The sequence below is a fragment of the Myripristis murdjan genome, chromosome 15, assembly GCF_902150065.1.
Source record: "Myripristis murdjan chromosome 15, fMyrMur1.1, whole genome shotgun sequence".
NCBI classification, from domain to species: Eukaryota; Metazoa; Chordata; class Actinopteri; order Holocentriformes; family Holocentridae; genus Myripristis; species Myripristis murdjan.
In genome coordinates, this window is record NC_043994.1 from 26720840 (window position 1) to 26746748 (window position 25909).

The following is a 25909-nucleotide window of genomic DNA, read 5'->3' on the forward strand; positions in this document are numbered from 1 at the left end:
TTCTCTTTACATGGCAAAAATGTAGCCTTCCCAGAACCCACCATGTTAGAAATGATAACAAGAAATCAGAATGATTATATCACTGATATTTTATTGATCATGGGATAGTGAAACCATAACAACTGAGCACTTTGGCAGTAACATAGTAGCTGAGTTCACTGTGTAGTGATGTGACTGGCTTGTATTTGACCCACCATGAGCATCCCTGAAAACATTCACAACCACAACTATAAAATAAAATTAATCAAATATCAGCCAGTCAGTTTTGTCCACCCTCCAAATCTGATGGATGTGCACTGTCGTTTGTGTCATTACACTTTTATTGTATAATTGATCACTATCACACTAACTAATGCAGCTTTTTGACTGATTCAAGTATACACTGGTGTACCGTATGTATTACTACAAAACATTATAAATATTACAGCTTCTATTTGTAAGAAAATGGTCAAATTTAAAAATTAAATATAGATAGATAGATAGATAGATAGATAGATAGACTTTATTGATCCCAAACTGGGAAATTCCCAATTTTTGGGAATTGGGAAAATATCAGCACAAAATAACGACGATATAAACTTTCTTAAGCTAAAGTCTAATAAAATGCTGTAAAATCACATTATCAATCACAATGATCAGTGTGAGTTTGTACAATCATTATTGCTTCACATTAACAATCTGAGTGACTGTGAATCAAAGGATTCAGTCAAACTCTAAACATTTGGATCTTCTCAGCTCAGTCCAGTGCTCCTGTCTTGGTGTTTGTCCTTTTGGCTTGGAGAGCATCAGAAGGTCTTGAGGGCCAGCAGCCTATCCCACATCTTCTCCACGGGGATGTTGGACAGATTGGGACGATGTTTAATGAGCAGGTAGGAGCCTCCCAAAAGAGCCCCTGTGCCACAAAGCATCAGGACTCGGGTGATCACCTGAGAAAAAAAAAATCGTATGGAAACTTACAACACTTTTTCCAGATTAATTTGACCTCAGTTAAATTAAGTTTGTTCTACTTGAATTGTATCTTGTGGTACATTATATGTGCATTAAGGACATTACAACTGCACAAACACCTTAGCATGCATTATGACCGCTTGAGACACCATTATGAGCTATGCTGCATATTCACATCAAAAAATGTTGACCCTGAATTTTTTTTTTTTTACATTTTTTCCTCAACAAAATGGTCTAAAAACGTCGAATGCATTTTTATAAGCCACAGAAGTAAATACGCAGAAAGGAGAGTATACAACAGAGAGTATATTATCCACCCAGCTCATTGAAATAAAGCTACACAGCAATATGAGACATATTTGCTCAGAATGGGATATGGCAGCAAAAATCTGTCTCAGTGTGATTTAACCTCAAGGCCACATGCCTCTTCAGGTTATATAAGCACAGTGAGAATAAAAGCTTCACTGATGGCAGCAGAATATTGTATTTATTAATAGAACTGTATTTTTCATACATAGATATCTACACAGAGAGAGAAAGAGAGACAGCATTCAATTAATAAATAATAATCATAATACCCTATAATAATCATGCACTTTCAGTGAGTTTCTCACTACATCACATTGAGAAACTCCTTGATGGCCATATAGTACCGTGTAGAAAAATTGTAGACTCTAGCAGTTAAATCACATACATCAGTCTCACACAGCATATAATTTATGTTCGGTAATGTGTTACTGAACTACTGCAACATGGTTATTATATCCTGGTGTGTTTATAATGTCCTCATAATGGGATTATATCATGCTTACGGTGTCAAAGTACCACATGATACACAGAGGATTCGTAGTTTCCCTGAGGTCATTTTGCCCTCACTCCCCCCTGGGATTGAATAATCTGCCCTGTCTGTCCATCAGTGGCCTGTCACTGCAGGTGCCATCAGGTCGAGTCACATCAGACAGTTTGACAAAGCACTGAGGACTAAGGAGCTCATCGACTGTCAGGTCTGACAGACCAGCAGCATTTCTCCATGCGGGGAGCCGGGGAGATGTGGGGGCTTTGCGGCTGAAACAAATGAACACTGTTTCCAAACTGGGAATTCACTTTGGGAGAGTCGTATCCCCTTTTCATGCTTGCTGCTGATAATACCGCGACTTCAAAAGAGCACGGGATTACAATGCAAAAGTTGTTCAAGGGTTTGAAAAGTCCATGAAAAGGAAACTGTATGCAGGAAGGAAATGGGTTGAATGAGTCCAAAGAGAATACACATTTTTACATTTTCACTCAAAAAGTGTCTTACTTTGTCTTGCCAGTGCCAGTTTTTCACTGCTTCATGGTACCTTATCCTGGTGAAGGTGACCTAGAGACAGCAAATGGCAAAGGATGAAATGGATTTTCTGAGATATCGAACAATACCGCATTCATAAATTCATTTATTCATCAGGAGAAAAAACAACAACTTGCCATTGTGTACAGGGGAATTATTGTCTTTGGCATGAAGAAGTGGAGGATGTTATCAATATACTTGCGGAAGAGGAACCATTTGGAGTTGACATGTGCTCGCATCTACAAAACAAAACAGTACATCTGTCAGTGAAGGAAACCATCTGTCTTTCATGTTCCAATTTCACGGAGCAAATCTTGCAGACGCCTCTCAAAAGAACAGAAAGGAGAAGTCGTTTTTGGTCTCTTCCACAGTCTCTTCCTCAAAAGCCGCGCACGTTTCACCTCGTTAAACAAATGAGTTAATAAAAGCAGATGTTTCTGTTGTTCTGCCCTCTTGAGCAGAGCTGCGCTGGTGGGAGTAAAATTATCTCTGCGATCAGGTGTTTAGCATGTGCGAGTCACGTGGAAGATCTGTGAAGGATAACAACAAGGCTGAGGCCAATTACTGGCTTTGTGTGTGGACGAATTTTAATAGGCAGATGGTTAGGGAGCTGTCTACCTGTCAGATGTGACGGAAAGTGTTAATATGTTGTTGAATGTACTCGGTGCACTCCTGAGTTTCCCACCACCCTAAACCAAAGCTTTCTACCTTTCTGTCTGTGGGTGGCTCGGCTAAATAAATCCCTTGCGGGCCGATGAATCAAAGTGAAAGTCGGTGTAATCACGAGCATTAAATTAGCTGACTGCCGATGTCACACGCCGCAAAAGACTCATAATGCCTGACAGTGTGTTGTCTTTCAGCCACCGAGTTCTTAGCACATTCGCAGTAATTGGAAATCTGCATGGAGTAGATTGCATCGCTCCCAATCAATCACTCTATAACTGGGAAATAATTAGCAAATCAAGCAGAATACCCAGTGTGTGTCTGATTGACACTGATATGAATTAGACACCGCGTTAAGGACGGGTTGTCAAGCTGGTGTACATCTCATTACCCGATCCACATCATTACAAAGGCCACTGCCTCATCAATTACAGGGTTACTTCATGCAGGAAAGCTTAAACTAAACAATTAAGGAATTAAATTAAGGAATGCTCATTGTGTAGTAAGAGGCGAAATTGGGCATGCTTTACAAAGTGCTTTTAAGTCAAATACGGAGAATTACCTCAATGTAGTTGTACATGGCCAGGTCTGCGATTGCATGGTCGTCTGGGACTCGCACTCGGCTGTACTCAGGCAGCACGGCACCTGGGTTAAAGAGGACACACCAGTTTGACAGGACTTGGTATTCTCTTATCTGATGGCAAAATAGATTTGTTTTATGTTGCTACACTCAAAGTATGTAATCTTATGCTATTTTTAATCTCAGCTCATGTAAAACACACTTACTGAAATCCTCGTTGAACTGCTCCATTATTTCATCAAAGACAAGACAGTCCTCAAAGCCCTGTAAAATGCAAAAGAATAGATGAGTCTCCCTTGACCTCTTTTCTCTCTTTCCTCTTTTTTCCCCCTCCTGTATTTAATAGGACTTACAGCATTCATCCCCTGCCCATAAAATGGCACCACCGCATGGGCTGCATCACCCATGAGGACACAACTGCTGCCGATGTGATACGGCGAGCACTTGACAGACACCATGGCCTGCGCTGGCATTCGGAAAAAGTCCCTCTTGAGAGCCTCGCTGCAATGCACAAACAGAAACAAAAACGATTACGGGATCTCGTTGCACTGTTCACTTTGACAGCTGTGCTTTCCTCAACAAGACAAAGCAGGTCAGACGTAGGTTTGTGACGTTCAAAAGCGTCTGTCGTTTCTTAACCAGCTAAAATAACCGAGATCTCTCCCCGCCCTGGTGAAGTTAAACAACCAAATATCGGAAAAGTAAACATGCATTCAGCTCTTCATGCCTGAGTGCTCCAAATGAAGCTGACCCTGAGAGGAAGTAAATTAATTACACACCTCAACTGCTCCTAGAGCCCACACCTCCCCTATCTCCCTGTCACCTGCAACATACTGCTCCTCTCAAATTAAAACCTCATTGCCCCAAGTCATGTAACTGTAAGTCTGTAATTTCACACTTCACAGACCGTGGCTGTGAATGTGGTAGGAGCCGGCAGCATGATGGAAAATGAAAGTGTTTCGAGGTTGGATAGGCAAGTTCGATGAGGAGACGGAGGCCAAAGAGGGAAAAAAAAAAGAGAGGAAAGCAGAGATGAGGAGGAGATGGAGAAGGACAAAAGGGAGAGATGACAGTGTGGAGGAAGAGGCTCGCTTACACTCCTATTAGTGGTATGGAGTCCGGGAAGTATTTCTGGAAAAACGACATGAGCTCATCCCCCATGGTGATCTTCTCAAAATCATCGAAGGGCATGAACAGGGTTAAGGTGAACGTTCTGTCCTGAATTGGAAAATGCACAGTGTGCACATTGAGTTGAGCTTCCCGGGTCATGATGACACATCCCTTATCAAGTCAAGTCACATTAAATCAAATCAAATCAAATTAAAGCAAGTCATCTTTATTTATGTGGCACCTGAAATACAAGTTACAAAGTGCTTGACAAGGTTAAAAGATCAAGATAACAAAACAGGAAATATGCTTATCAGTCACACACAGAAAAAAGCAAACGCCCACGTCTCACCAAAGGGCCACAAAGTAAAGAGCGTTTTTAATTCATTTTTAAACAAAAAATGGCAATAGATTTTCTTACCTCATACATTTGGGAAGTTTTATTCTATGGTGTAAGGCTGTGCCAAAAGTTTCATGAAAATTTAACCCTATTCTGAATTTGTGATATATAGAAAGTCAATAGAGGACATGTTTCATGCATTTTATTTGTTATATTTTCTTGTACTTTTCATTAGCAACTTTAGTGATCTAGTTTTGCTTTGGCATCTGTCAAATCTCCCAGACTGGATCATGCACTCAGGATTCTCTTACACTGTGACAAGAGGGCCAAGTCGTGAATATATAATGTCTGAACCCCCCACAGTGCGAGTGACAAGTGATGAAAGTCATTATCTGCCCAGTTGGCTGGTGTTATCCATCATCATCAGGACGTCCTCCCTAAAGACTTTTTAGCAGTGTCTCTGTTACCATGGCACCTCCATGACAGCAGGGGTGAGTTTTAATTTTTTAATTTTTTTTTTTCAGGCCTAACATTTCCCTGGGCAGTGGGACTGGGTGAGCGACAGTGCCAGTCCACTGCAAAGTCAGCCAACTTGACCTAGTCTCGCTACAGAGAGCAAAACGGTTGCGCTGAGTCAGCCACGAAGAAAAAAAAAATCATTATGGGATTAAGAAAGAAAAGAGAGAGAGAGTAAGACGGACAAAAGCAGACGGTAACACAGATGAGAGGGAGGGGAAAGCGGATGACAAAAGAAACAGAAATGGTAAGCTGAGACAGAGCTGGGTGATTAAACTGCCAGCTGGAAATTGGAAGTGTAAATAGTGTTTAAAGCTGGTGCTGTGTGAAAAGCAGGCTGAAGCCCAAAGAGTGAAGACATTTTCAGACAAAGGATTCTGATGTGTAAGCCTGCACTGGCTTGGGGGATTTAACTGAGGTGTGGTATGCACTAAGCCGCTCGGCGAACGGGTCTGAAGATGAGGATAATTAACTGTACAGCGACATCCCAAGGGTCAGTCATGCCCTGAAATCCCCTGACCTGATTATGCTTTTTTTTTTTTAATTAAAAGAATGTATGCAGCACCGCTTCTCCCAAAGACAGCGAGTTACTGATGCGCATACAGGTTCTGCACCTCCTACCTGCTGGAATTTGCCAAGCACATGCAATAAAATCACAAACAAACGTCTTACTGGGTTTAATTGAGACCATTTTAATAGCACTACAGTGGCACAAAGCGTGAAGAGTGGAGAAAAAAAAAGTGAAGTAAAGATAATTCACTCTTACCATGTTGGGCAAGGCTATCATCATGAATGTGTTCCGCGGCCAGATGTGCAGGTAATTAGGCTTCATGGCAAACTGGGAAAATAGAAATTGAATAAACAAGGGCATAACCTGAATGGAAGCGATGTGCATGAAAATCCCAGCGCTGGGCCAGATGCTCAGCCGTTAGCAGCGGAGGACTGACCTCTCCATTTCTGGGTGGGATGGTGAGCTCCAGGTAGCCATGGGGGATGTAAGTCTGGCTGTAGTTGAAGCGGCTGCGTCGGAGGAACTGTTTGCGGATGGCAGAGAAGGCTCCGTCGCAGCCCACTATCAGGTCGGCCTTGAACTCCTCGATGGCCCCATCAGGCCTGAGAAACACACCAGCGTCATGCGACTGACCCCGACATAAAAATACATTATCATATACTGGTGTCATTTGCATATATATGAGAGCGTTGCTGTTTTTTCTATGTATGCTGTAACTAGGTTCTTGTCGAGAGTGAGTGAGAAAAATGGGATTCCAGCTATAAAATCAGAATTAAAGGTACATGACACAAAGCTGATGAGCGTTGATTTAAGAGAGGACCCTTCAGACTCAGCGAACAAAACCCGTGTAATAAGCACATAATTTATTAGTTGGGCCAATCAAGAGAAGCATGTAGACTCAACTATCAAATTATGAGTTTATTCCATGATTTTTTGTTAGCTGAGTCATTGATATTGACCCATGGCTGTTTTACATAATGCACTTTTAAAGGACCATATTGAGATTTTTGCATGTGTGAGCACATTTATTGAAATTCATGCATACTTTTCCATTTTTCAAACAATACTACACCTGATGACATGTACGAATGGGTTTCATACTTTCCAGGCAGCCGTTCTTCTCCATTAATTTCAGTGTGGTAAACTTGAACACGGCGTGGTCATTTACTTTAATGAAAAATCTACGCGTCCTCCGGTGTGCGAGCGGAAGCCGCGACGACAAAGTTGTCAAACAAGACAACACTCGAGCCGCGGGCACAAAGAGCCACCGGGAGTTTTAGTCGGAGATGACAATGGCTCTGAAGCAGGCAACTGATTTACAACAGACCCAGACACTCACCCTAATTTTAACCTAAGAAAGCCAAATGCCTAAACATAACCAAAGCAGTTTAAAGGTGTTGGTCTTAAACTGTCTCCATGCCTGCAGCTCGGTGATACTGTTTCATTGATACACTATTTGGGCGGGGTGGGGGGTCGGAGTGGAGTGGGACGGAGGGTAAACTAAAGCAGTGGCACTTAAGTCAAACTCTTAATTGTTTTTTTAGACACTTAAAGCCGGATTACTCCCTGAGGTTGAATCAATAACAAGTGGTGGCCGCATGAATAGACCAGGCGATGTCAGCAAATACATATGCAGACGCAGAAATGTGTTGCTTAATTTCATTTTGACTGGTTTCAGTATTCATTTGATTTTCTTAAGAGCTTTGTTTTGACACGCATGTTGCTGTCAGTGTCAGAAACTGGTGTAAGTAGGTGCACAGCGCACAGTCAACCCAAAAAGTGACCAACAACATAATGAGTGTGTGTACATTAGCTGGCTTCCTAATCACCGTGTTGTGAGGCTCTTGCACACGTCTTGAATTACATGCCACCTGTGCACCCAAGGGATTTCATATTGTACAGCGCTACGCTTATTCTACTGAACTCCTCAGTCAGACGAAGGAAGTTGTCGAGGGTTCACTGAAACATCACGGCCTTATTAACAGGTTGTGAGCCATGCAGAATTATGGCACACACTGATGGCTGATTTCACAGTGATTTCACAATAACTCATTGTAATGCAACTGAATTGATTTTAGAGCTTGGGATAAATATCATCGACAGCATAAACAGCAAATGGCTTTTCACAGGTTTTAGATAAGCCTAAATTCAATAGAAGTCTGTAATCAATTTGCACAGGCCTTACGCTTCTGCACACTGTGTTAATAATTCAGCGTGTGGCTACGCTAATTCCCACGAGGAGCAAACCTGGAGGCTTTTCACTGCTAATTGGGTTCTAAATTGTGTGTCACATTTACCTTGAGGAAACTCAGTCACAAAGCCACTTAAGAGTCACGCACAGGGGCTTTAAGGCAACGCGTTTATCACCAGCCCGTACCTTTAGCTGTTCAAGTCAAGTCATGCACAAGGCCACATGCGTTACCATGCAGGGACGCTGACAGGAAATAATCAATAAAACTGCAGTTAAACAAAGAATCCCATGGGGCAGATACTCCTCTTAGATTATCATTTTTTACTGTGAGGTGTGCGTGTGTGTGTGTGTGTGTGTCTGTGCGTGTGTGAGATCGGTAACTATTTACCTGACAAAGGTCATCAGCCCTGTTTCACTGCTCCAGTCCTTCAGTTTGTAGTCAAAGTTCAGTTTTGCATTTGGATAAGTCTCTGCCGCTTTGGGTTAGAGAGGGAAAGCATTACAAAACAATCTTATATCACAGCATGACATAACAACAGCAGTGTGTTGTGGCAATATGCACAAATATCTCGATATCTTTGACCAAACACCTCAATATCAATATTGTGGCGATGCTGTCATGATACTTTTCTGACATATTTATGTTACACAAGAAATCTTTAATAAAAAAATAATTAGTGAAGCTGATGTAATGGCCAAGCAGGTAACAGCAAATAATACAACAGCTACAACAGTTAAGAAAATTGCATTTGTTCGCTGTAATGAAGCTTTTAAAATGTGAAAAGCTAACACGTATACCATATCATGTTACATTATCCAAAATCCAAGACAATATCTCGTCTCAAATCATAATAACAATATACTGCTGATACACTGCCCAGCCCTACATGTAAATCCTTGTGAAAGACACACAGGCAATCTTCGCAGTCCCAATAAAGTGGAGCAAAGACAGTTGGATGGGTATTGATTACTGGCAGGAAACAAGGGACTGACCTATGCTGATTAAAATGACATACTGCAGCGGTCAGGGTGTCCAACTTTGTGGAAACTGATTTTAAGCGGCAACACTTTTAGAAAGCTTTTCATCACAGGGTTCACTGCGTGGCGCCTGAATCTTCCACGGAAAAAGATAAGACTACGCAACCTGGGTCTTCCAGCACCCGACGAGGCCCTGTGAATCTAATTTTAGACAGAATCCTGCTGCCCGGCTTGATCTTAACCATCGACTGGGAGGCTTCATTAAATACAGAATTAGGCAAATTCCTCTAAGGCGTAAAAGTCGACCCCCTGACAACTGAGCCCTCATTCACTTTAACGTTCTTTATAACGCAGGGGAAATCTGCGCTGGAGTCAGGGAACAGCCTGCTTTAGGGCAACTTGTGGAAGAAAGAGCCGTTCATGACTGTGTGTGTGTTTCAACATCACAGTTTGTTCTGAGTTCAGTCGTCATGTGCTCAATAATGTGCCAGGGGCAGCAGGTGTTTTTTTTTGTTTGTTTGTTTTTTTTTAATAATTTATGTTTTTTGCAATGGTATTCAGAATTTATTAGATATGTAGAAATTAAAAATTAAAAATAAAAAACTCAAATATTTCATTTACATGTGAGGCATGGCTTCACCAGCATTACACATCTGAATTTGGGCATTTTGTCCCGATCTTCCACGCAGCTTCTCTAAAGCTCTGTCAGAGTGGATGGGGGAGGGATTAATGAAGTGCGATCTTCAGGGTTTTCTGGACAGATTTTCAATGGGGTTAAAGTCCACACCCCGCCTGGGGCACCCAAGGACATTCGGAGACTTGTCCTGAAGCCACTCCACTGTTATCTTGGTTGTGTGCTTTGAGTCACTGTCGCGCTGAAAGGTGAATCTTTGCCCCAGTCGGAGGTTTTATGCACTTTGGGGCCAGTTTTCTTTCTTCTTCTCTTTCTATTTGGCTCCCAGTGCCATCACAGAATTAGCTGGACGCCTAGTCTCTGGTGGATGTCCTGCTTGGCATTCAGCCCGAAGAGTTTGATTTTTGTCTCATCATATCAGAGAATCTCTCATCTTGCTTCACGCTCTCCTAGTCCTTTAAGTCCAGTTGGGAAAACTCCAGGTGGTGCTTCATATACCTTTTACTCAAGAGAAGCTTCTGTCGAGAAACGTGACTGATGGACTGCTGCAGACGAGGCTGTCCTTCCAGCACATTCTCCCATCTCATCATGGGAAATTTTAAGGACCATATCAATGATTTTGCATGTTTATCCTAATAACTACAACATGTTTAGCCTATCAACGATGTTTTTGATAAAATTTTCCCAAAGCAAGCAGTCGCATTTTACAACTCAGATGTCACCTTCTCCCCAGCTGTTGGTTTCCATTAATGTTGCTACAATATGACAATTAACTTTCAGAGACTTCAAACTTTCTTCACAGCAATATTTCATCACCAAAAATTTACCACATTTTCCCTTCGAGAGTTGACCGAAATTTCTTTCTCTAGTTTGTATTTTGTCTAAGCAGTTGCTGCAGAACACTTACAGCATGTATTTATGATATTTCTTTGGTTGTTTTCACTGTGTCAGTATGGGGTATTGTGTGAAATCGATGGTAAAAATGAATAAACTTCATCCATTTTAAAGTAAGTGTTCAACAGAACACAAAGTGGGAAAAATGTAAGTGGGCTACTGAAGGTGTTGTGCTTGGTATTGATATGTGAGGCTGGCTGCAGTGTTATTGTGTGAAGTGTGAACCACCCAGGAAGCTGCTCGGGCTGAATGGCAGGAAGATGTTATTATCTGTCCTACCTGTTAGCAGCTCTTTGTTGAGGTTCGCTCTGTCGATTGACAGGATGTACTGAAACGAGAACAATGCGTTATAGATTGTAATACACAGGCACGGCACAAGACTGCAGCAAATTGGGTTCAAAAAAGGAACAAGAAGCTTCTAGGCTTTAGATTTTTCTTTCTCTGCATTCACAACTTTATCTTCTCTCATTGTGCAAATCATAATGGCATACGGATTAGTGCGTAGTAAAGAGTTTGACCTTAATGTAACAGGACTTCTTTATGATGATGTGACAAAAAGAAGTTAAGTCTGCTGTCTGCCGCTGTCGGCTGTCCTTCAGTGCATCCTTGAATCAGCTCTTCCTGCCTGTGTCTGTGTGGGTGCACGTGTTTGCATACGTGTGGGTGTGTGTGTTCCTGCCTGTGAGGGTGCATGTGACACCAATACGCTGTGCAATTCCCATTTCATCTGCAAACTGATAAAGCGCAGGAGAGAATTCTCATATTTGCCTACAGCAAGAGTGTTTCCTCCTCTGCACCGACCAAAAGCTTTCAGCTCAGGTTTACTAAGTTATTCTTTTCAGCAAAGCGTCCTCAAACACTGTCGGGGTTTCTCTATGAAAAGGCACATGGCCGGCTGTAGGGTTTTAGGACTCTAAATAAAACCCATTTAACTGGCAATCTGTTTCTTTTTATGATCTGGGGAACAAGACAAATTTTCAGACCTGGGGCCACGATTCAGTTCAAGAACAATTTAACACAATTTGTGATACATAGTGCTAAAAAATGTTAAGTGTAAAAACTGAAGTTGTAACTGGATTTGATGGGGATTCGGTGAACGCAGGTGTGGCAACGGAGAAAGAATTGCTTTGCTTGTCCTTTCACGAGTAAGTTTTCATAAAAGACGGGAGGCCTATATTTTTAGTTCCAGCAGCTGTTTGTATTTGGAGATAACGGTGTAGATAACGTCTTTAAACACATTTTAAAGGAGCTCTGAATTATACCTGAACCTCAATCATTTAAAAAGCTCGGCTGGAGAACCTGAGCAAACAAATGAATATTCAGAGGTGATGTCATATTCTTCTTTAATGTTGTCCCACTTGGTGATTTAAGGTGATAAGACATGTGTTTTCAAAAGAAGCTCGGAGAATTATCGTCGCCTGGCGTCTAAGAGCCGCACAGAGTTTCACAGATAAGCAGGAGCCTGCTGAGGAATCATAAATCGAGGAGACGGGGATGCAGCACTACAGCAAGTGAAAGCACAATGTTTTATATATAAATACTGTGTAGCTTGTGAGTGTGTACCTAACTGGTTCTACAAACAGCTTCCTTACGCCTGTGGTGATGTTGTTCGCTTAAAATGTCACTCCTGAGAGGAAACTCAAATGTTTGCTTTGCATTAGTATTATCACATTTGCAGTGATGGCACAGAGCTTGCCTTCTTGCTTCAGGTTAATAATGATTGACAGTGTGTGTTTGGTGATCCCTCACTGATGCAGTAGGCCTTGACCGACTGATCTCTCTTTGTTCCTATGTTTTCCTCTCTATAGGCAAAGAAGGCAGGACCAGTTTTCATGCACTTTACATTTTCGTTTTAAGCATTTGCTTAACGCTCTTATCCATAACGACTCCTGTTTTTCACGGTGTACATGGTGCACAGAATACTTTATGTTTTTAGAAACTGTTTTGAAACCAAAACAATTTTCTGCCCCACCCTTAAGTGGCTTCTCTGTGAAATTATATTTAAAAAAAAAATCTTAAAGAATCGATCAAATTTTCAAGTTACAATAATAAGCAGAACCAAAGAAATAACAATTTAATTCAATAACAAGGGCTAACTTAATTGTGTTGATCTGTCATCACTGTAGTTGATGGGGACTTTTTTATTTTGTTACTTGTTTCGGTGTTTTGTATGATGAGGTCACATGACTTTTCCTGGAAATACCTTTTTGCATAACAGGAATATTCTGAATCTACTCACATGGTACCTCAGCGCTAGGAAATAGTGGTTCACTTTGCTGACATGCTGAGTTTTCTGCACTTTGTATGATTAAATGTATGTTGCAAATGAACTAATGGTGGGGTTACCTGGCCTTTTTTGCCATAAGGGATTTGGGACTGCTTCCCATTCAAAGAATGGATCATTCTTGCGTGCATGGGGATTCCTTTGGAGATAATCTGAGGAAAAAAACACAATACTACATAAGGACTCAATTCAAAACTGATATTGTCACTTTAACAAAAAAAGACCCATTGTGTACATTGTTACACTTTGCGGTAACCACAAAAAAATGACCAAAATCACAGGTATGAAGTGTGTACATGATGTGTTCGCCAAAAGTAGGTATTCTGTCTTTAACCAAAGAACATAGTCCATTTCCACTCCCACTGTGGCTGGCCTTGAAAATCATTTGAAAGGCTAGCAAAGCAAGCTCTGTTCTGTCAGGCTGAAGAGTCATGCAAGTGTGAAACAAGCGTCTGACGCAGAGGTTTTCCAGGCGTGCATAACACGCTCTGTGCACCAAGTGTGGACCAACAAAAAAGACCGCAACTGCTGACCTCAGATGCTGGAGCAAAAACATGTAAGCAGCGAGCAGGCAAACAGGACAGGGTGGGCGGATTCCCCGGGGCACGGGCACACGTTTAACATCTCATTATAAGGAATTAAACAAAAACTGATAGATTTCCATTGCCTTGCTTGCTTTCACTTTGGTCTCTGATGCTTCTTGAGACCAGGATTTAGATTTCGTTTTGGCACAGTGGAGCTCGTAGACGTGTGTTTGGAGTAAATCTCTCACTGCTTCAGCAATATTGACCTGTGTCAACCTTATCATCACCAGTCAGAAAGTGTAAACAAGTCAAGATACCTTGTCCTCCATTCCCACGTGCTTCAGAGCCTGCCGGCCCCTGTGGGACAGGGCAAGGTTGATGCTCCGTCCCCTCACAACTTTGGCTTGGCGGATATCTGCCCCCCAAAAAATCAGAAATGTGCCTTTACTTTTTGTTTTTAATGAATCATTATTAAGATGTGTTTACTGTTCGAAATGATGGTTCTCGTCAGATTTAAAGATTTCTTCTCAGACTTAGTTGAGTGTGGTGATAAGGAACTGCATCGTGACAGTGTTGCTTAAAAAAAAATTTTTTTAAAAATCAAATGTGCTTTGAATATTACCTTCCCGAGATTCAAACACCTCCACTTCAAAACCTCTTTTGGCAAAGTAGCAGGCGTTCAGCGCACCAACCTGAATGGTCATTGAATCAGTGTGAAGTTAGAAAAATCTTGCCAGAATGAGTCTGTGTGACACAAGTCAAAGCATTTTACAATTTACAAGATCAACTCTAGAGAGCCTCTTAGCCTTGAATGTGATTTATTCATTACTGCCAAACATCCTGGGAGCCTATTTATTTGAGTCCACAATCTGAAAGCACAAGTAGACACAAGTAGAGGGAAAAAAGTTGTGTGATCTACATGGGACTAGGCACGACATCAGTCAAAAAGCCAAAAGTATAGTTTCAGTTCAATCTTACCAAACCACCTCCCACCACAGCTACTTTCTTCTTGCCTTCTGTGTCCGCCATTGTGCGGTGTCTGTGTGTGTGTAGCAGGCGATACAGTGTTACTCTGACAGGCAACCTGATGAGGACATGTCGCAGCAAACAGGCTGATCATTTTAGGGGAGGAGCAGCAAAGATGAGTTCATGAATTTCATTCTCCAAACCGGTTCGCTTTTACAAGCAAACCAGTCAGAGATAACTGGTCTGAGGAATTTCCAATCAGCGCCCACGACGGCACCACCTCCGTGTGTGTGTGTGTGTGTGTGTGTAAGTGTGTGTGTGTGTGTGTGTGTGTGTGTGCGGCGAGGGGGATCCTTCACACGTTGATATCCTCTCATGTTAAACACAGGAGCTCAGCAATGCAAGGAAGTTTTACTTTGTCAAGGTGAAAGAAATCCGATTACTTTAACTTTAAAAACTGAGATAAAAACATTTTCCACTCGCGTGCTTTTGAGGGCAGGTGCGCTGATTCATAACGGTGCAGGAAATGTGTGCACCTGTGCGAAGGCTTGAACTCTGCCTCCATCTAGTGGCCGATCAGGAGAATGTCAGTCTGTCGGTCTGATCTACAGTAAAACTCAAACTTAAACTTAAACTCAGCTAAAACTTATTTGGGTATTTATTTACACTACCGGTCAAAAGTTTCAGAACACCCCAATTTTTCCAGTTATTTTATTGCACTTCAAGTCGTTCAAGTCCAATGAATAGCTTGAAATGGTACTAAGGTAAGTGGTGAACTGCCAGAGGTTTAAAAAAAAAAAAAAAAAAAAAAAGGTAAGGTTACCCAAAACTGAAAAATAATGCACATTTCAGAATTATACAAAAAGGCCTTTTTCAGGGAACATGAAATGGGTTAACAATTTAAAGCTGTTCTGCAGCAGTGGAGGTTGATCAAGCCTTGAAAGCTGGTTCTACCAATTCCTACAGGTGTTCCAACTTTTCTTGATTGCTTACAACCCCCTCTGTCTGCATAAAAGCAGTGTTGGAAGACACTGTGGTACCATACCTTTGTGAGCATCAGCTGAACAGTATTGTACTGCAGAAAGTAGTGTGTCGCTACAAAAATGGTGAGAAATGGAGAGAGTCAATTAACCATGGAAGAGAGACAGACCATCATAACACTTAAAAATGTAGGTCTTTCCTACAGAGAAATGACAAAGAAAGTCAAGGTGTCAGTGAGTGCAGTTTCCTTCACCATCAAAAGGCACTGAGAAACTGGGGGAAACTCTGACAGGAAGAGGTTTGACAGACCCAAAACCACAACTGAATCAGAGGACAAGTTTCTGAGAGTTAACAGCTTGCATGATACGCGGCTCACAGGACAACAGCTTCAAGCACAGCTTAATAGTGGTCGTAGTAAGCAAGTCTCAGTGTCAACTGTGAAGAGAAGACTTCGAGCTGCAGGTTTGACAGGACGAGTTGCAGCAAGAAAGCCATTGCTAAGACATCAGAATAAGACAAAGATGCTTGCCTGGGCCATGAAACACCGCTATTGGACTACCGAAGACTGGAAGAAGGTATTATGGACTGATGAATCACAATTTGAAATCTTTGGTTCATCACTCGGGATCTTTGTACACCATCGAGTAGGTGAAAGGATGGTTCCACAGTGTGTGACATCAACTGTCAAGCATGGAGGAGGAAGTGTGATGGCCTGGGGCTTTTTTGCTGGATCCAGGGTTGGTGACTTGTACAGAGTGAGAGGCACCCTGAACCAAAACGGCTACCACAGAATTCTGCAGCGCCATGCCATACCCTCTGATATGCGCCTAGTGGGTCAGGGGTTCATCCTACAGCAAGATAATGACCCAAAACATCAGTCCAAGCTATGCCAGAACTACCTCAGTAAAAAACCTGGTTGAGCTGGTTTGGGATGAACTGGACAGAAGAGTGAAAGCAAAGCAACCTACAAGTGCCACACATTTATGGGAACTTCTGCAACAGATTTGGGAAGAACTTTCTGAAGAATATTTTATTTTTTATTGTAGAATGAATGCCACGAGTGTGTTCAGCTGTTATATCTGCCAAAGGTGGCTACTTTGAGTCAAAGGTTTAGAATACCTTTTGGTCTATAAATTGATTCCATGGTTTCTTTTTTTAACTCCAATTGCTTATTTGTACTATGCTTTCATTTCAGAGTGAAATAAGACATTAAACTGAATAATTTTCAATAAAAAAAATGGAAAAATTGGGGTGTTCTAAAACTTTTGACTGGTAGTGTATGTATTTTTGCCTGTTTTCCATTTCGGTCCATCCTTTTACTTTCTTGATTATTTCAACACCCTGCCACTCTGTTTTACTCACTTCTTCACATGTCCTCCCTTTTACAATTCATTATTTTATCTTGCACTCCTCAGCATTCATTTAGTTTTTTATCTACTGTTTGGATTCTTTCTTTCTTTCTTTCTTTATTAATTTTTTTAATATCTTTTTTTTCATATCTTACTCATGTTACTCCTATTTTATTTTGCTATTTAGAGTTTTATCTATTTTCTATTGGTCTTAATCTTCGTTGCAAATTGTTGATATTTATGATAGCGTCTCCTCAGCTCCTGTTTTATTGTGGGGTTTTTTTTGTTTTGTTTTTTGGAGGGGTTGGTGTGGGGTGTGTTTGGTGTTGGGGTATTGTTTTATTGTTTTACTTTGTGAAGCACTTTGTGTCACATGTATTTGTAGGAAAAGTGCTGAATGAATAAAGTCTGATTGTTTGATTGATGGATTGATTGATTAAAACTGGGGCCCAGTACTGTGCCGTCGGTGCATATTATGAAAGCCTCTGGTAAATGAGGATGTTTTACATAAAGACTGTAATGATACACACATTCAAAACACACACTACTCACTATTACCCAGTGTACAAACCCAAAGCTTCCTGTTTATGGAATAGATTAATTCTCCATATGGACAAGAAATCTTCAAGGTCAGATAATTACTGATTCCTAACAAAAGTAAAGAGCTGCATATGAAAATCTTACATGTCTTATTCATTTATTCAGTCCAAATTCAAACCACAAGAAAACAGGGACAGACTTTTTTTCTGCAAATGCACTTTTTCCAGCACTTTCTGAAGAGAAACCCGCTGCTTAAGATCATCGGCACTGATGAAGAAATTATTTCATATGTGTAATGCTGACTTGACTAGTATTATCAGTGCCCTAAAATTGATTTGCATGTTTGGAAAATGCCATACACACACAAATCCATGGTTTTATGGTATTTTTTCCCTCGTTCTGCTTTTTTAATATCTCATTTTCTGTATCACCTAAACGATGCTTCTCATTTGAGATATGTTGTTACATATTTTGACAAGGTTGCATTTTCATTCCGTGATATTTATTTATTTATTATAAATTATGAATATGAGATATTGATTGAAGGAAATAGACGCTATTAGTCAAATCTCGCGAGATGCCGCTTGCTCGCGAGGCTACCGCTGCTGAACGTCATTTGAAAACTACACGCAGGCTACCTAGCCGATTTCAGAGAGAATTAGACAACGCAAGTTGTTACTAATGATAATTTGCGTCTGTTAGTCTACATTTACTTCCAATATCCGTCTAATGGATGACTTTTCTTTTCTGAAATGTGTCATTCGCTGAGTTAAATGCAGAGTGCCCGCCATGTTGGCTCATGATTTTACTCTGTATTCGGCTGCTCTGTCTGTTTCAACATGGCGCAGTAAAAACCAAGATTTGTTTTTCATGGCTCCGAAGTATGTTTCAGTACATTAACCGACCAGTCCAGTTTAACAGATACCTCCAGTCAGCAGGGAACGCTCTCAACAGCAAACACAATTTTAGGTAAGCGTGGTAGGGCAAATCAACCAATTTTTTTTAATTTAATCAACCCTTCACTGGATTATCTTCCTAACGTTACTAATTAGCAAGCTATCCAGCCACAGGAACTAACATTAGCCGCTTGACCTGAACCGGCTTGTTAGCTTAGCCGCTAACAGTTAACTACATGGGGAGTACAAAAAGAAGCTCCGTAGCAAGTCTGCTTTTAATGAAACCGGTTAATATTTTTGGGAACAGTATTTAGATTTATTTTGTTGGTGCATAACTACAGGGCCGGACTGATGTTAGCCAACTAAGTCATTTTCCGTTACTTAGGTGTGTTTTGGTGGCGTGTTGAGCATCGAGCTAAAGCTAAAAAAAAAAAAAAAAAAAAAAAAAACGTTATCCCTGCGGTTCGTGGGATTATTTGATGTCCTTTACCTGATAACGGTGACTAATGTGTGCTTTACTTTGTGTAACTAATCCAACTTTGAGTTAATGGTAACTTTACAAGGTGGCGATAAACCGTTAGCTTATATTTTTTTGACCGTTGTCGGCTACCGCAGCTTTGTTTGCCTCAAAGTTTTACAGTTTGAAATGCGATATGGAGAGCAGCTGTGCAAAGAGCTAAACAAATGAACATGTATCGTGTTTCTACGACATATCGTTATCTAGATATGAACATGCGTGGTGTTAATATTTCAAAAGGCAATGCTATGGACGCATACCACATTTAGGGTTAGAGTTGGCTTAATATAGTGATTGGTCTGTTCTGATCATTGCAATACTGAAATTAAAATCTACATCCATTTGGTATTAGTATGCTGTTTTTACTTGTCACTGTGGCTACATTAGTCATATCACATATTGTATCGCTATGAAGATATTTGGTATAAATATTGAGGTCTGAAATTTTGTCTATATCGTGCAGCACTCACTACAAAGCTGAGCAACAATAAAAGCTAAAAACCCAGTGGGACGAGTCAGCCTGACAGCAGCTGCTCTCAGTGATTTGTTGCCAGGTGTATGGACCTGGTCCAGAGCTGGACTGAAATTTTTTGGCTTCTGCTCAACCCCTGAAGTCTGTAAACCTCAGTGAGGGCTCTGCCATGAGTTGGGGCATAAAGTTGGTATTTGTGTATGTATCTGTGTGTCTCAGTCTGTTTTTTAGATGGAGAGAAATGGGGGGATAAAGTCATCTTTAACTTTTGTCTTCAACGCATGCTGTGCAATACTAAAAAATGATAACATGTTAGACAACTATTAACCCTCCTATCATTTTTGTGGTCAGTTTGGCCCCCATTCAGTCTTTAATGTCTCTAAATATGTGCTAGTTGTTTTTTTGTTTGTTTGTTTGTTTGTTTGATTCTTATTTAATGACTTTAACTAATTTAACTTGGACAAGTGAATAAACATGAAATTAACATTATGTTTTCAGTGTCCTGTACACATTGGTGTTTCTTTAGAGTTAGTTTGATCCCAGTTTTTTTTTTTTTTTTTTTTTTTTTTTTTTTTTGTATAAAACATTTAAGAAATATCAAAATTTTACACAAATTTGTTTATAATTGCCAAAAACTTTCCTCTGCAGCAAGGCCCTCACCCTCAAGAACATATATATGTATAAAGAGGAGTCAGTGGGGGAGGTTTTGTTTTATTTAAAGGGATATTTAGGTAGTCAACAAGACACATAAACTTGGGTAACATTTTTTTATAATAGTCATTTTCTGGAGGTTTAAATTACTGTGGTCAAACTGAACTCAATTAATACAAAAAATTTTTAGTAAATTTGATGGTAACAGGAAGGTTAAGTACTCTCCTTAATGGTAAAATTTACTGAGGCCTATGTGTTTAAATATGATAAGGGCAGAGGCTCGGCTGTCCACATAAAAATCTTAGTCATCATAAGTTGAATTTCTATTTGGTCCTGTCTGCTGCAGGCTCGTGTCATCCTTACCCCTCAGAATGACCGACCCAGCTGTGAAGAGGGTGGTGAGTGACATAATTCGCTCTCCTGAGGACAAGCGGGTCTACAGGGGCCTGGAGTTCACCAATGGCCTGAAGGCTGTGCTCATCAGTGACCCAACGACAGACAAGTCCTCAGCAGCTTTGGATGTCCAAATAGGTAAACTTCTTTCATCACTTTTGTCTTGCTTGGTCACCCTGTTATTCCATACAACGACTTTCCTCCTCATGGCATTCTTGCTCATACAAATGTTGAAAATCTGAAGAAAAAAAATTGAAAATTTCCTGGCCTCTTGTTGAGGGAAAATAAATAACTTTGAGAAATTTTGGAGAGAGTGTGGAAGTTTGTTAGTGCACTGTTATTTCCATGCCTCTGACTGTGTTGATATGCCCCATAAAGCATCAGTGCTATTATTTGCCAGAAATTAAATATCTAAAACTAAAGTAATACATCTACAAGCTCTAACATAGATGAATTGAAGAATAAAACAAAGAATATATATTGAATTTAGCTTTCCTCTATTTTATTCTTTTGGTTTTCAAAGCCCACAGTGTAATTTTATGCACACAGTGTAGCCTAGTCCTCCTCACTGGCAATGTGTACATGCACATTTAACAGTAACATGGCTACTGGCCATACTTCAGTTAAGATCTTATTGGAGGTAAGCTGTTTACATGCACCTTTGATCCTCTGAGATTGAGTCTTCCTGTTGCCCTGAATAAACCAGTTAACACCATATTCCAGTTCACTAGTGCTGTCCCACCCACAGATTAAACAGTATGAAAAGTTTTGCTTGCAAGGTAACCCCTCCCTGTTGGAGTGAGAAGTAATAGGTTACTTGTAATACAGGGGGAAGAGTCAGCCACATTAGTAAGCACTGTAGGGCATTGTTTTGTCAACTGTGATTTTTTTTTTTTCCCCATTAAAAATCAATGTTAGCCTTCATCTTCTTAAATGATCTGCCTGGCTGAGAAAAGTCAAAATGCCACACATGAGAAAAAAACAAACAAACTACTGAGCAAATTTTTGTTTTTATCTAATATCTGTGGACCTCTGGCTTCCATTCACAGGTTCGTTGTCGGACCCAGAAAACATCTCAGGCCTGGCCCACTTTTGTGAACACATGCTGTTCCTTGGAACTGAGAAGTACCCGAAAGAGAATGAGTACAGCCAGTTCTTAAGCGAGCATGCTGGCAGCTCCAATGCCTTCACCAGCGGAGAGCACACCAACTACTACTTTGATGTGTCCCATGAGCATTTGCAAGGAGCACTAGATAGGTAATTTCCTGTTCATTAGACTGACTCTGTCCACTAAGGAAAGGATTCTGGCCTCTTGTATCTGTCTGCACTAAGCAGGTTTGGTCCTGACTGAAGACTGAATATTACACTGTTGTTATTATTATTGTCATGGGTGTGCCCAACTTTAGGCTGCACTGAACATGCATTAGCCAAAGTTACAGGCAACCAGTTGGTTTGGTTTGATCACACTTTAACCCCCATTGTGATTTATAATACCATAAAGGATACCTGTGTGTGCCATTTGCATTGCACAAGCAAATAATATTTGTTGCAAAGGTCTCTTATTTAGATATATAAATGCTGTAACCACAATCACATGCCAAGGTCTAAAACGTCCACACTAAATCAGTCAAACATTGTTGAAGTGCCTACTTACAAAGTACCTTGCATGTTTTTGCCCATTTTGTTTGTTGGTCGATAGTCAGGTTATTATTCTTCTTTTTTTTTTTTTTTTTTTTTTTTTTTTTTTTTTTTTTTTTTTTTACTTTAATGCTCATAAATAAGTGGCCAACTGTAGATTGTTATATCATGTCTAAATAGATCCAGCCCAGAGATTGAGTTTGAAAGGAGAAAAAAAAAAAAAAAAAACAGAACAAACTGAAACATCAGGTTTTGCTGTCAGTTTGTCAAAATTGAGGGACAAGGTCTTATTTCTACACTAACCTTTTTGCATTAACATTTAACACAGACACAGGGACCAATCCATTGCACATAGGAAGAGATAACAGTTACTCTGCTGACAGTGGCTTCAGTAGTCCAGCGTGCAGTGCAGCCACAAATGTTCTTGCTTTCACTATCGCTATTTCTTTCTTTCCCTTTCATAAAACCCAGCTGAATCAAACAAGTTCAAGCTACCGGGGGTTGCTTGAACATTGTCATTCAGGGGAATGGACAAGGCATGCAATACAAAGCAAAACATGACAAAATAACTCCTTAAATGCATTGAAGAGCTTAGACTGATGTTCTGTAGTGCTGTAAAAGCATATGAGGGTTTTAAGATTGTGATCATACACTGGACCAGTGTTGTTGGACTTTGCACCAATGGCAATTTTTCATTTACATACTTACATAACCAGAGATCACACAGTAACATCAGGAAGTGCTTTACACGTAGTTAAATATTTTTAAGTGTAATATATGCACCAAGACTTTTTTTTTTTTTTTTTTAATCCCTCAGACTTAAAACCGTTGTCCAGTTCAGATAGATGTCATATGTTCACCTAAGTGGTTGTGATGTGTCCCTTGGGTATCCAGGTGTTAATTCACCATAGCTGCCAGGGCATTGTCTGTCCTCCTCCAGTTACCAGTCCCAGCCTCACTTGGCTTTCTTGTGTAACCACCAGCGTCGCTCTCACCCCCCATCCTGAAACCTCAGGCATGGGTTCAGATCAGTGTCTTCGGCGTTGCAGGTGTCTCTCCTCACGTGTCAGCTGTAGTGGTTTGGAGAGGATGGCAGGGGGGTGTCAGAATTTAACCCTACAGGGATAAGCTTACCTACTTATAAATGAATGATAGTCCAGCGAGCACCTGTTTCTGTGTCACAGACTAATTGTTCCCCCATGCGGGTGGATTGGGAAGACCATCTGTACTGCAGTGGAAGGAAAGGACAGTGCAGAGGAATGTTGAAATATTGATGATGATGTCCCTTTGAAAACACTAATGAGGAGCATTGTGTCAGAGGGGATCATCTGTGTCATAGCTGCCTCAGGGGGTCCTAACAATGCCCTTGCTATAATAATCAGAGTGACTGTACCGTATCACACTTTTCATAACCAGCTTACAGAGCGCTATTAATCTTTGAACATAGAAGCACTTAAACACTGTCAAAAATAAAGCTACTGGCAATTTATGAGGGGTTTATATTTCTTTTCCATATATTTAACAGGACAAATGTAGTTGACATCTACATTTGGCCACTCAGTTTATTTTACATTCAGCTAAAGCATAAATGTTGAATGACAGGTATTTGTGTTTGTGCCTTACAGTCAGAAAAGCAAGGGCTTCTTGAGTCACTGTTTTGCACCAGTGTCGCTACAAGATGTCTTAAATTGTATTTAAAGGGTGCAACATACCTTTTTGCCAGACTGGAATAAACTCTCACTCCACTCTTGCATTGCTACTTTTATTTCCACACAGACATACAGCCCACTGAATGCAGCAAGTTCTGCTTGTTCACTGGGACTTGTTGAAAGTCTCTCTGGGAAATGTAGGAAATTATCAAGTAAAGTAGAAATAGACAAGGCAGGCCTTGGGAAATTGGGTAAAACAAAGTTGTGTGCCTGAGTTTTACAGGCTCATCAAAATAGGAGTAGATTTCACCAGTGAGGGTCATGGCATGATTGAATTACTTTATGTTTAAAGAGCCAGCTGCTGTGACAAAATTGTAGGTATTTTTACACCTACCCAATAATGTCTTTGACATTACCTGGCACTATATACTATCTGTTGAGCAAGTCTGTTTTGCTGTAATAACAGCATTTACTAATCCGGGGTATATCTTGTGTACAGCAGCGTTCTGTATCCACACATACAAAAAAAACCCCTTGCAGACAGGCAGATCTTTTTCTTCATTTTTTTCGTTTCCTCATTTGCATGGCAGTTAGTCACACCTTGTATTTATGCAAATGCATTTTGCATCTCTTCTTCATGTCTGACTCTTTCTGTGTCTTGCAAACACACCAGCAGGAAGAATGAAAATGAGCCACACAGATTTAAACAAAACAAGGCCCAAGTCACATACCTGTGTTATCAGTTGTCTAAATATAATACACATACTAAAGTGTTGACTTCATGTGCATGTTCTGCGTCTGTAGGTTTGCCCAGTTCTTCCTGTGCCCGCTGTTTGATGAGAGCTGTAAGGACCGGGAGGTGAATGCTGTGGACTCGGAGCATGAGAAGAACCTAATGAACGATGCTTGGAGGCTGTTTCAGTTGGAGAAGGCCACTGGTAACCCCAACCACCCCTTCAGTAAATTTGGAACAGGTACAAGTCTTTAATAGCTGTAACCAATCCTAAATTAACCAGTTAAATGTCACATCACTCACTCTGTCTTTTTGTGTATTGTGTCATCATGGTGGCGTCCGTGTGCTGACACATTTTTGTGAACACTTTGGCTCAAGAACAGTAAATAATAGAAATTTAACTCTTCGACCACTGGTTTCCAACACAGAGGTTGTGCATTTGGAGCACCTTCTTACATAAATTTGCATATTAATGTTTTCTTGAAGCAACTGTAACTCTTTCACACTTTAAGACAAAGAAGTCAAATAAATACCACCTGTGTGATATGTAAAGACAAGTGTGTTTGCATAGAAATATGCAGTGGTTAATGCATAGGTCAATTAGCATAAATGATTATGTGTAATATTGTGATTACTGCAGGGTATTAGGCATCTGAAATGCCTTTTGTTTTATTTAGATTTGCTCATCTCACCTATATTTATTTGCACTAAAGTGATGACACAAATGGTTGTGAGGGAGCACAGCCTGCAGCATGGAGGGAGCTTACTCTGTATTCCAGGAAATTCCCAGATTGATGTGGATTTAGAGTGCCCTCAGCCCAAAATAGCCAGCTGATGGCAGTCTTGAGTTATATAAGCTTTATTCCAGCTAAGAATAGAAGAGGATCAGACAGGCCTGAAAGTCATGCAGTCTAAACAGACCAGAGACAACTACAGTCAGGATGCATCCAAAACCATGCTTGCGATTCTTAGAAACAGGGGTCACAGTATAATAATCCCCCAGGTTGTTGCTTTGGTTTTGTGCCTGTGTCTCAGGAAATGGAAGCAGCCTGCAACAATTTGTCGCTGGCGTGCCTTAGATGTAAGGTTGTGGTTGTGTTTGGGACACGGCTCATCCACAGGGGGCAGGCAGTCTGTGTATCAGGCAGGCTAATGATGCTGAAATAATAAACCCTCATCAGAAATAAGTTACCCAGGCTTGTCACTCAGACAGATGGGCTGACAAGTGCTCTTGTTTAGTGCACTGGGTGGTTGTGCATTTCCAAATGTCATGCTGACCTTATTCCATTGCTGCACTCTTTGTACTCCCAGAGGAGGAAAGGCTGTGGCTCTCTCCTCTGCACTGATCATTAACTCCCCAGTCTCCGTAAAGTACTGTTTGAATATGTGCAAGATGCTGTGCATATTAGATATTTTGAGGTGAATGATTGGGATATACGTAATATTTTTGTGCATTTTAGAGAGAATAGCATTATGTTATTGAAAAGTCATGGAATGTTTAAAGAACAATGTAGAGGAAGCCTTTCAGAAAATGTGGAAAGAATATTCGGGTTGTATTCGGGTTGTACATCCATACATTCGCCTGTGTGTCTGTCCCATTCTTATGAAGATGAGAAGATCAGGAACG

General features: G+C 40.6%; 2 protein-coding genes across 3 annotated transcripts in view; one reads left to right on the plus strand and one right to left on the minus strand.

Moving 5' to 3' along the window:
- Positions 1-77: 77 nt before the first annotated feature.
- Positions 78-14731, minus strand: kmo (kynurenine 3-monooxygenase). Its single transcript, XM_030069855.1, has 15 exons — positions 14476-14731; positions 14120-14189; positions 13815-13912; positions 13036-13125; positions 10969-11017; positions 8572-8659; positions 6429-6594; positions 6248-6319; positions 4615-4736; positions 3872-4019; positions 3725-3782; positions 3501-3583; positions 2413-2514; positions 2249-2308; positions 78-926 (listed from the first exon to the last, which is right to left on the minus strand). The coding sequence occupies exons 1-15, from the start codon at positions 14524-14526 to the stop codon at positions 786-788; spliced, it is 1398 nt and encodes a 465-aa protein (XP_029925715.1). The 5' UTR covers positions 14527-14731; the 3' UTR covers positions 78-785.
- A 3258-nt stretch (positions 14732-17989) lies between these two features.
- Positions 17990-25909, plus strand: part of ide (insulin-degrading enzyme) — a 39855-nt gene continuing 31935 nt past the window's right edge. The window contains exons 1-4 of one of the 2 annotated variants that reach the window (XM_030070408.1): positions 17990-18302; positions 20216-20400; positions 21312-21519; positions 24354-24523. In XM_030070408.1, the coding sequence (XP_029926268.1) occupies positions 18133-18302; positions 20216-20400; positions 21312-21519; positions 24354-24523 (733 nt within the window). In that variant the 5' untranslated portion in view covers positions 17990-18132. The remainder of the gene's footprint in view (positions 18303-20215; positions 20401-21311; positions 21520-24353; positions 24524-25909) is intronic. The other variant, XM_030070407.1, reaches the window with a different exon arrangement.